The 12,068-nt window shown below is 41.6% G+C and overlaps 1 protein-coding gene across 6 annotated transcripts in view; it reads right to left on the reverse strand.

Annotated features, from left to right (window-relative positions):
* The window catches only part of MCMDC2 (minichromosome maintenance domain containing 2), a 40,783-nt gene that overhangs the window by 20,170 nt on the left and 8,545 nt on the right, over positions 1-12,068 (reverse strand). For 4 of the 6 annotated variants that reach the window (XM_069959987.1, XM_069959982.1, XM_069959983.1 and 1 more), the window contains exons 3-7: positions 11,807-11,866; positions 10,796-10,991; positions 9,839-9,961; positions 9,661-9,762; positions 2,030-2,158 (exon numbers count right to left, since the gene is read on the reverse strand). In XM_069959987.1, the coding sequence (XP_069816088.1) occupies positions 2,030-2,158; positions 9,661-9,762; positions 9,839-9,961; positions 10,796-10,991; positions 11,807-11,866 (610 nt within the window). The remainder of the gene's footprint in view (positions 1-2,029; positions 2,159-9,660; positions 9,763-9,838; positions 9,962-10,795; positions 10,992-11,806; positions 11,867-12,068) is intronic. The other 2 variants (XM_069959986.1, XM_069959988.1) reach the window with 2 other exon arrangements.

Below are 12,068 nucleotides of genomic sequence, written 5' to 3' on the forward strand. Positions count from 1 at the left end.
TGTGGTAGAAAAAGGTGCACAAGCAACCGGGAGAACCACAGTCTTAACAGGATTGTAACGAAAATGCCATAAAAAAATTTGGGAGAGATTCACAAAGAGTGGACTCTTTAACAATAAACAACGCCAGAAGCGGCTTATCTGGGCCAAGGAAAAGAAGAACTGGACTGTTAATCAGTGGTCCAAGGTGCTGATTTCAGATGAAAGTAAATTTTGCATTTCATTTGGAAATCAAGGTCCCAGAGTCTGGAGGAAGATTGGAGAAGCACAATCCAAGCTGCTTGAGGTCTAAAGTGAATTTTCTACAATCAGTGATGGTTTGGGGAGCCATGTCATCTGCTGGTGTAGGTTCACTGTGTTTCATCAACACCAAAGCACTTCATGCTTCCCTCTGCTGAAAAGATTTTTGCAGATGGAACTTTCATCTTCCAGCAGGATTTGGCACCTGTCCACACTGCCAAAAGTACCAATACCTGGTTTACTAACCACAGCATCACTGTGCTTGATTGGCCAGCAAACTCGCCAGACCTTATAGAGAATTTATGGGGTACTGTCAAGAGGAAGATGAAAGACACCAGACCCAACAATGCAGACGAGCTGAAGGCCGCTATCAAAGCAACCTGAGCTTCAATAACCCCTCTGCAGTGCCATCAGCTGATCGCCTCCATGCCACATTGCTGCATTGATGCCGTCATTCATGCAAAAGGTGTCCTGACCAAGTATTGAGGGTATTTACTGTACAGACTTTTCATTTGGTCGACATTTCTGTGTCACATTTCTGTCTCATTTGGTTTTATATAAATTTCAAATTTTCTAAAAGTTTTGGGTTTTTGTTGGCTGTAATCCATAATTATTAACTTTACCAAAAATAAAACGCTTCACTCTGTATGTAATGACTCTATTTTTACAAACCACTGTACAATCTCATGTCTCCTACTGTATTGAAGAGGCAAAGAGGAGTTGTTTGTGCCACACTCTGGCACACCTCACTACTCCTTCCTCCTCCCTCTTCTTCATGAATAATTAATGCTGACCGGTCTCCTGCTTGCTCAGCTTTCAGCCAGTGTATCTGATTGCAGATGAGTCCTCTGTAGGCAGTTTATGTCTGAAAGAATCAATCCGATATAGCTGAATCTCTGACCTAGCGGTAACTCACCTGTCTATTGACCTGCCAGCTGTTTGGTCTCTGGTTCAAATCCACTGATGGACATGAAATAAAGGTCTTTATTTTTTTTCTCATTATTGTTTCATTGTTAATGTTCACACACAGTATTTTTGCTCAGTATTTTTGTCAGTATTTTGCAACCAAAGCCAGGAGTGAATTGAAAACACAGAAAGGCTATGTTCAAACACTGTTGAAATTGAATGCATGACAGCCACTTAATGGCAAATAATTACTGTTATTTTAAAACAATGGACAATATTTGCCATTAAATGGCAGCCATCTGCTCAATTTCAACAGTGTTTCTATAGCCTTTCTATGTTTTTAATGCACCCCTGGTTTTAATTGCAAAATACTGACAAAAATACTGAGCAAAAAATGTGAACATAGCCTTTAAAATGATACAATAATGAGAATAGAAATAAAATAAATAAAGACTTCTATTTCATTTCCTTTAGGGGATTTAAACAAGAGAATGAACTGCTGCCAGGTCTCTAGACTGGTGAGTTACCCCTAGACCACAGCCCCAACACATTTGGACTGAGAGATTCAACTTTATCTGAGTGTTTCTTTTAGACATAAACTGCCTACAGAGGACTGATCTGCAATCAGAGACACTGGCTGACAGCTGAGCCAGGAGGAGGCCAAGAAGCATTGATTATTCATGAAGAAGAGGGAGGAAGGAGTGGAGAGGTGTGCCAGAGTGTGGCACAAACAACTCCTCTTTGCCTCTTCAGTACAGTAGGAGATGTGAGACTGTGCATAATTCACTGCATGGAAAATTCTACCGATTCTTCCTGTGGTAGAGCTAGGTGGTCATCGGCAGGTTTTTCCCTTTGTGTAAATAATTCACACATCAAGCATACTTACTTCGGGCAATGTACTGGTGAATATTATTGGCCTCTATGCAGACGGTTACTTGAGAACCATTAAGGTCACATACTGGTATTCCTATTACTCTATATCTCCCTCCTATTTTCATTCTGTCTATTAATTCATCTATAGAATAAAAAGATTGAATATATATATATATAAGTAACACTTTAATGTAAATTACATTGCTGCCGCATTTTTAAATCCTTTGTATTTCATGTGTTTTTGGCTGCTGTAGTAAATTATTGCCTTGGAATGCTGGAAACCCGGAATGCTCAGCCTATGGCTGTATCCATATTGTCCAGGCAGCTTAAGGGCTACATCTTCTCTAGCCACCGGGAGTCAAATGCTGAGCATTCAGGGTTTCACGACCCCATACATGCTGTAGTTTGGCTCACCAGCCACTGAATGTAAGGGATAAGGGAGTGGTGATGCATTACCCTTTACCAGAGGCACAGACGGGTACAATGGAGGGAAACCATTGTACTGTACACAAAGCACTATCCCCCATACAATGCCTAGGTAGTGGTGATGCAGCTCTATACAGGCTCTACAGACAGTATAACAGACTATACTGCAAATACATACTGTAACACAGGGGAATCTTCTGTACAAGTAACAAGGTCCCCATGTATGGGGCTTTCTTTTAAAGGGGAACTATCAGCAGGTTAGACGAATATAACCTGCTGAAACCAAAAAATAACTAATGAATGCAAGACCAAAATATAGAAATGTTATCTTTTGTTGATATATAAAAAAAAAAATTAATTAAAAATACATATCAAGGGAGCTGGAGCTATACAAATCCCCAACGAGGTTCAATTATATAGAGTATTAAATCACACAATAAATAACAATAAATACAGAACCTATATATATATATATATATATATATATATATATACATATACTGGGCACTGGGTAAGTATTGCATAAAATAAGTAAACCTCCAAGTGACTATACAAAAAGGATCACCATCAAGGAAAAAAGTAAATGTTACCCATACATGTCCTTAGTATAAGAGTCCACCTCACCATTCACCCGACGCACGTTTTGCGTGTTGCTTTATCGAGGGTGATGTCATAAGTACTGAGCTCTAACCTTATAAACCCCATCAGACCAATCAGACACATACCCCACATGTGTATCGCATAGATTAATCGTGTCCGTAACACTGGGAAACCGGAAATGACGTCCCACGATCATGTGACACTGCTCCGTCACATGATTGGCACCCAGTCATACCAGGATATTTACTATATATATAATGTTATATAACCTGCTGATAGCCCCGTATTGCTCCCCAGACGCTGAGCAGGAAGTTATGTGTATTGTCTTCCTCCTCAGTGCTGATCCCGAGCTGTTATTCTGCATAATCTTTGGCCGGGAGCACTGTCAGGAGCACTGTCGCATCATCTGGACCGGCCGCTCTATTGATAATCAATAGAGCAGGTAAGCTGGATGACCACTAACTTCATCTGATAAGGGTTGGATGTGATAAAAAAACTACTCTACTCCCCATAGTGAACACAGGATCACCAGCTGTGCTGAACTTTCCTGTGAATGAGGAGGACAGGTGGGAGAGATAACTGATGGCGGAATGATCATTTGGCCATCGGGTATTTGAAGGTGTATGAGGACCTTAAAGGGGTAGTGCACCAAATAATTTTTTCTTTCAAATCAACTGTTGCCATGAAGTGCCAGAGATTTGTAATTTACTTCTATTAAAAAATCTCAAGCCTTCCAGTACTTATCAGCTGCTGTGTGTCCAGCAGGAAGTGGTGTTTTCTTTCCTGTCTGACACAGTGCTCTCTGTTGCCTCCTCTGTCCATGTCAGGAACTGTCCAGAGAAGGAGCAAATCCCCATAGAAAACCTCTCCTGCTCTCCAGACTGGAAATAATACCACTTCCTGCTGGGCATACAGCAGCTGATAAGTACTGGAAGGCTTGAGATTTTTTAATAGAAGTAAATTACAAATCTCTGGCACTTCATGGCAGCAGTTGATTTGAAAGAAAATTTTTTTTGGTGCACTACCCCTTTAAAGGGAACCTGTCACCCCCCCACCCCCCCGTGCCAGGGTGAAGCCCTGTCACCCCCCGCTAGAGCCCCGGATACTTACCCCATCTCGCCAAGTCCTGTTCCTGGAGCCGGCCCCCGGGACATAATATACCATAATATAGAAACATAATATATCTCTCAGGTGTTCAGGTAATTTTATAATGAACGACACCACACAGTAAAGAAGACACAATAAATGGGGTTAACTAATTTTATTGTTAGGAAATGGGACTTACTGCAGTCAAAGGTGTAAACCAGGAAGGCGAACCAACCCCCTTGTAAGGAGGAAAAAAATCCTTCCTGACCCCAAGAGATGGGGCTCGCCTACTCCCTGGTTGACTGCAGTGATGACACTGGATGGAGCCCTTCTGGATGGAGCTCCTCCATCTTCTCTTTCTCCTCCAGTTTTCCTTCTCCCTCTTTCTCATACTCTCCTTCCTCTTTCGCTATCTGCTTTAACTCCATCTTCTCCTCTTCATCTCCCTCCTCCTCTATGTGACTCCCACAGCACAGCACTAGAGATATAGGGAGAAAAATAAAACACAGATGTGTAGATTCCTTATAGGCTACACAAGGTGACACATTTTATTTCACTCCATGGCATGGGAAGAAGTGTTCCTGTGAATACCCCTTTAAGGCTAGGATTATGGCTTCCATCTACCTCCACATTTGTTCTTTATGTTTTGCTATTTGTTCTTAGTGCATACCCATTACAAGGTTATTTTTAATAACGGGTACCTCTGTATTTTAATTGTTGAGGTGATATTTCTTGAACTGCCTGTTATTACTTCTCTGGTGTTTTGCAGTGAAATATGACCATAACTAAAGGGTAACTCTGCCCTAGAGGGAATTTCACACAAAGGAAATCAAATGGAAAATTCACAATATATTACATTCTACCAGCTAAATAGATGTGATTGCTGCGATGATCTACACTGAGTGGAGATGTACCTTACCTGTGGGTAAGAATTTACACTCTGCAGCGTGTTCTTGTATATTGTGGATTTGCTGTGATGTAACCCAATGATATTAATAGGGCAGTTAAAATCTGCACCAAATTTGGTCGGATATGTCCCACAAGTAAAGTGTCTTGTGCATTTATCCTAATAGAAGCTGTAAAATAGAAGAATAAATGCAGACTAGACAGACAACATGCAAAAATGTTTTTACATTCTTTATATGAATAAAAGGCCAGAGGCCGCTACTTACCCTGCATTGTGCAGAAACAGTGGGGATGCCTGGGTGGTTTTAAGGTGGTGAGAGCGTGGTGAGAAGGAGGATGTAACCAATATCGGTCCCAGGTATGGTAGAGGAGGATTGATATTTTGCTGGTGCAGATCTTCATAGAGGCCTTGATGGTTTTGCTGGTATGAAAGGTGGTGGTATCTCGAGTTCTTCCAGTTTGGCCCAATCAATTTCTTTGAAGAAAGGATGAGATCTGATGGAGCCATGATGTCCTAGTCTTCTCTCTAGGTCTTTGGACAGCAGCTTCTTTAAGATGTTTGCACTATTGCTCTCAAGATGGTGTTGCGGCAATGCAGAGATGATACATCTTGAACTGTGGTCTTCGGTCACCAGCTGGAAAAGGACGACTCCAAAGGAAAACCAGTCTGCTGCAAGGTTGTTTTGGCGTCTAAGAGCTACCTCTAGTGCTTTGTAGCCTTGGGTCCCACCACACCCTTCATTTCCCTCAGTCTTCTTCAGGGCAAGGCCAAAGTCCGCTATCTTTATATGGCCAGAGCTGGCGATCAGGATGTTTGCCGGCTTCAGATCTCTATGGATGAATCCTTTCCCATAGAGAAATTGTAGTCCTGATGTGATCTCAGCAGCATAGAAAGTGGCAGGGGAGATATGGAGACGTCCTTGTTTCTTCAGATGGTTACTAAGATTTCCTCCAGAGGCAAACTCCATGGCAAAGCACTTGTTCTTCTTTGTTGGAAATGAGCGCTGAGACTGGATGAGAAAAGGATTCCCTGCAGCCAGGTGTAGGATCTTGTTCTCAATGTTAATCTTTCTCTGGGCTGATGGTGAGCCTTTATCCACAGCTTTCACGACCAGGAATCTGTTCTAGATGTTCTGCTTTACCATTACCACGCTTTCAAAGCTGCCCTTGCCGATGAGATTCCAAGCGTGAATCTCTTCAAGCTGATGGTGGATTCAGGGCCCTGGCCTGGGCTCCGGGTCTTTCACATCCTCAGCCTTTTTGATCTTTTTTTGGGGTCCATCCATGCTCTTCTCAGATCTCTGCCTCTTCCTTTGGTACTTAACTCCATTGCTGCCATGCTTCACCTCTGGACATGGCTTCTTCTCTGGGGGGCCTGATGATCTTGACTCCTCTCTAATCCTCTTTTTCCTCCTTTGGATTTGGGGGCTTCTTCAGGTGGCTTGGAAGAACCCATACTGAGAAAAAGAAACAAAAAATCTGAAAAAAAAAAAAAAAAACGGCAAAAAAAATCACAAAAATCGCCAAAACTTTACGGTTTACCTGAATGTGTACACGCTTATGTCGCCAAGACAATGAGCAGGTTGGCAGGGTCAGGCATATGATAGACCATAGTGATGGCAGCTGGCTTGGCTGCTGGACCAATATGACCATACTGATGGCAGTACATATATGTTTAGCCCTTTACATGCTTCATGTCTTATAGTTTGACATTATTGTAACATGAGTTTAGTCTTACTGGATGATATGGGGTGATCTGAGGTGCAGTGTGGACATATAGTATATTCACTCCAAACAAGTTTCTGCTTGGGTAAGGAAATCATGTAAATTTTTTAATAAAATCAATGGATATGGGGTTGATGTACAGCCCGTCCTTCTAGTGTATGACCTGAAATGTGACACTCGCTGCACCAGGACTTAGTCACTGACTGGTAACAGGCCGTGTCCTCATCCATCATCACCATTAGACTTCACATTGTATATTATTAATATCTCCCCACCCCCAATTATACACAATGTAACTTATTGATGAAAAGGTATCTTTATTATTGACATACTATCCACTTAAAAACATGACAAAAAATACTCATAAAATAACAGAGGTCTGGAAGTCCCATGTCAACACACACGTAATAAATTAGTCACTATTATAATCCAAAAGAAGGGAATGCAGGATTATCGCTCACCCACTGCTGGCAAAGATGGTAAATAAAGAATATAATAATTATCTGTGGTGCAAAAACTGCATCCACCAAAATACAAAGCCAGCAAGTTGGTTACTCTACACCCTCCATGAAATGAGTGGATAAAAGCAAGTCCCCAACACAAACATTAAGGAAATACTGACCAATATAGACATAGTAGTGTTTAGTGGCTGGAGACTGGGACTCCACCTAAGACCCTGACGTGCGTTTTTACCGATGGATTCCTCGGGAGACACCTTAGCTGTAATGTCTGTTCTAATGCTAATATTGTGTTGGTGTCAGGGCTTCTGAAGCAGTTCCCGCCACTAGTAACAACGGAGGGGCGGTGTCACTGCTTACTGCAGTCGGTCAGTGAAAACATTTTAAAAAATCTAATTTTCTTTAATAAAGTTATATAACATTGTTGAACAAATGTAAAAAGTAATCATTTTATTTCTCTGGAACACCCTTTTAAGATGAGGAAACATTTTCCTGCTGCGAAGTCACCTAAAATAATACCTCTCGGCTGTCAAGGGCATCCATAACCTTTTTGTGGGTTGGAGAATAATAAAACACGCAGCTAAGCACAGACAATATTCTAATGTATCAGACCCGAGACCAGACTCCTAAATTTATTCAGATCCAAAACTAGACCCCCAAATTATCATTCCCTAAGCCAGTGCCACAATTGATGAGACCAATGACCTGAATAAATAGCAATAAAGCAGCCATATATGCAGGGTCACATAGCATCTAGGCAAATAGGATTAAACTGCACCAAGTCTAGTGCACTGAAGGATATCTTCATGGACCAGTGAAGGGTTGACTTATAATTTGGTAAAAGTGTTCTGAATGTTGACAGGAAGAATAGTTCTCTGACACTCTAGTCTCTGCTGCAACTTATGTCCATGTCAGGAACTGTTTAAAAGCAGGAGTGGTTTTCTATGGGGATTTGCTACTGCTCTGGACAGCTCCTGTCATGGACAGAGGTGGCAGCAGAGAGCACTGTGTTAGACTGGAAAGAACACACCCCTTCCTGCAGGACATACAGCAGCTGATAAGTACTGGAAGGCTTGAGATTTTTAATCTGTCACTAGGTTTGTGCAGTCCTAAATGAAGGCAGTTAAAACTAGCACAATGTATTACTTAGATCATTCTAAGTACTTATCCATTCTCCTGATATATAGGAGAATGGGTTTTGTGCCGCAAGATTCCCTCCACCTTCGAGCTGCTGATTGACACCTGTATCAGTATAGGCAGACATATCTGGTGTAGAGACAGAACCTGAAGAGTGGCATATCAGGCTGGTTCAGCCAGTCAATGGCAGAGCCGGGACATTGCTACAGCTCCTGACTGGCAGATCGTGCCTAGAACGTCATGTCCCGGGTCCCATCTCTAGTGGCTGTGCAGTGAATTATCACACTGTACTATTCATGTGAATGGGGAGGCTACAGTTCTCTACATAGTCATGTAACTTTGAGTTCCCTTATGAGGGGAAGACTTAAGGTCCTATTCCACGGAATGATTATTGGTCGATATCGGCCATTTCGGCCGATAATCGACCCGTGGAATAGAAAGCAACGATCAGCCAACATCGTTCATGTTGAAAGACAAAAGACTGTGATAGCAGCGATCTGCTGGCGTTGCTCTAAGGAATAGGAGCGGCGGAAGTAGACCGCCACTATCCTCTATGGGCTGCCCGGATGATCTAGCGATAACTCGGACAGCCCCCCGTAGCCCCTCCTGCACTCAATGGCGGTGGCAGCGAGTGGGAAACGAGGAACAAATGAGCGCTGACAGCGCTCGTTTGCTCCTCACAGTCGGCCCGTGGAATAGGGCCTTTAGAAGAGGACACGTTGAACTGAAGTCTATGGAATCCTGGCGGGTGTGTATAAAATCTGTATACACTCCAGACGGGATTCCTTGCGGCCTCACGAAAAACTGACATGTCAGTTTTGTGCAGCCGCTATTCATTGAATAGCGGCTGCACAAAACTCGCTGTGCAGACAATGTAAAGTGCGGCTCCAGCCGCACTTTCCATTGTGTGCTATGGGTAATTGGAATGCAGACACACCCAAATGCGCCCCCATCCCAATTCAAAAGAAATCAAGTTCATCCGGGCGGTACTGCAGTACCCGCCGGGATGAACTTCACTGACACTGGCCGTGTTACAAAATGCTCGGTGTCTTGCGTTGTGTGAACCCGACCTATGGCTGTATTCAGCCACGGGTATTCAAATGCGACACAATATGAATCGGGCATTCTTGAGTTATGCTCATTTATGTTGGAAATGCTGAAGTAATTTGGAAGTGCTGAAAATTGCTAGAAATATTCCTTTCCTATTCCTTTATATGGTACCAATTTATTCTTTAAGGATTACATCCCTGTATAAACACATTGTACTCTTAATATGTTATATATAAAATCAATAGCCATGGATTACCTCTGAGAAACACAGCATATGACTGTAAACGGTCCTTCTGAGCACACTGTCCTTGGAAAATACCCAGTGCCTTTGAATCCATGAATTCAATAACCTGTTTATCTAATGAGACAGATATGTAGATCATTTACTTTTTTATAATTGCTTTCAAATAAAGAGCTTAAAGTGTTTTACATACCACCCAGAACTCTGTATTTCATGTCTTCTTTTAAAGGTGATGTACATAAGTCACAAAAGAAGTCTTGTCTGACTGTTGCTGACTCTGTAGCCCCAGGTGTGTGAATCCGAATGTACCTGAAATCTAATGTACACATTTTTTTTTTTAAATGGTCACTTTCATTTGAAAGAATTTCCCTCTGTTTATGAAATTCCCAACATGTGTGTGAATTACTTCATTTAGTAAAAATGCCCCTTTACCCTAGAAAAAAAGCCCTAAAGCCCTAGGCCTCATTCATATATCCAGTGATTTTTAAGCACTAGATATCCTGAGAATCCAAGGATCTAGACAGGACTTAAGTCAGCCTTAAGCCCACCACTGTCTCAAGTCACTACAACCAAGGTCAACTCTATTTCAAGTAACTATTGTATTCAGAGACTGTGTCAAGTGTTTATTTCTATATTGTTCCGAGCACAAAGCTACAAAAGCTACATAAGCTAAGTAAAAACAAGTATTCATTGTCCTCTCAAGATTCCTAAACTGTGAACTGACTGTCTATTATTCTAATAAGCGTTGGTTCATTAGCGTGCGACACTTTGCACGACACTACCCCTAACGAAACAAGAAGCCATGGTTGGCAACCTACCACCCTTGGCCACTGTGACAAGTGCCTTAATGGTACTACAACAACCAGCCCAGCCATGTAACACCTGCCCCCCCCCCAGTCACTGCACTTTTATCTGTACTATGTCATTAGAAAAAGCTGTCCTGTAGCTGGCCAGAGAAGTGGGGGAAAGGAAGTCCAGGTGTGAGTACTGCTGGCAAACAGCCCAGCTCTGGTCCTATTCCCTGAAATGGAGAGAAAGTGAAATGGCTGTGCACCATGGATAAGGGTCTCAATAGCTAATTATTGTATATCAAATGTATATACTTATATTGTAAATTAAATTTATTTTGTATTATGACAGAAACTTTTACCTTTAGATAAAGGGCAATTTGTATCAGAGCACAAAAACCGAGCTCCTTGAGTATATTTATTAACTGTAGACAGAGCAGTGACCGTCCCCTCCATCATATAGAGTCTTTGAGATGTGTAGTCCAGGGGGAACTCACTGAGGCTTAAGTGATAACCAGGTAGGTCAGGCAGATGTGTAACCTTCAAAATCACATTTATCTAAAGAATAAAGTAACAGAATTATTTTACAGCACTGTATGTAAATGTTAATAGAAGTAGACTTGTCTGATTTTATTACTTGTATAGGCATTTCCCCAGGAACTTGTGACATTAGTCCTGTCCATTCCTTTACAACACTTTAAGTCAATCTCCAGCCTTTTGTAGCCAAAATTGTATGTGGATTAAATTCCTAGTATATTAAACACATATACACATATATTCACAAAACAATGGCATACGCCTCTTAAAGGGGTATTTCCATCTGATAACATATTTACACTTGTAGGGCTTATCATGTTAAACATTTTTGCAAATACAGTATGTTAATTTAACAAACTTGCCTCCTTATCCTGATATGGTTCTCTTTCCTTCCCATTGTTGACAGCTTGTTGTCTTGGTTACAGACTACCGCTGGTATATGTTATATATATTGATATAGTGTAGATGTATAGAGATATAGAGGGGACTTTTATTATCACTGCGTCACTGACATATGCCATGGAGAAGGCACATATTCTTACTTTCTCCATGGTGGACACCTGCTGTAACCCCCGCTCGCCTAATAAGCCTGGGACGCCCTCGTAGGCCTGCTACAAGTACGCTGGTTTTAATGAATGTCCGCCCTAGGGCATACATACTCTATAATATATTTATAAATATGTAGACTATTGCTATATACAGCAGTAGACCACAGCTTTTAGAGCAGAGCGGTGGTCAACAAAGGAAAAAAATCAATTTGCAGATACACAAATTGATAGCTTATACTTTTATATGAACATTTATAGGTAAATTTTACCCAGAGGACATGCCTATACCTGAGCCTCGGACCGGTATTCTCCAATCAAGGAAAGAGTTCTTACTGAGGCATCACACACCTAAAGAATACGTAAAATTGTTGATAGAGTAAGGCTGCATTCACATGTCTGTGATATATGGGTGATATACCGTCCATATGCTAAATGTATATAACAGATTAAACACTTCACCTCTTATGGAACTCCCTGCATCATAATTCATTATAATACAGTAAGTGCTGAAACAGCTAAAGCTCTGCACTACTGAACTGTAGTGTGCATG

This window comes from Dendropsophus ebraccatus, chromosome 2 (genome assembly GCF_027789765.1).
Source record: "Dendropsophus ebraccatus isolate aDenEbr1 chromosome 2, aDenEbr1.pat, whole genome shotgun sequence".
NCBI lineage: Eukaryota > Metazoa > Chordata > Amphibia > Anura > Hylidae > Dendropsophus > Dendropsophus ebraccatus.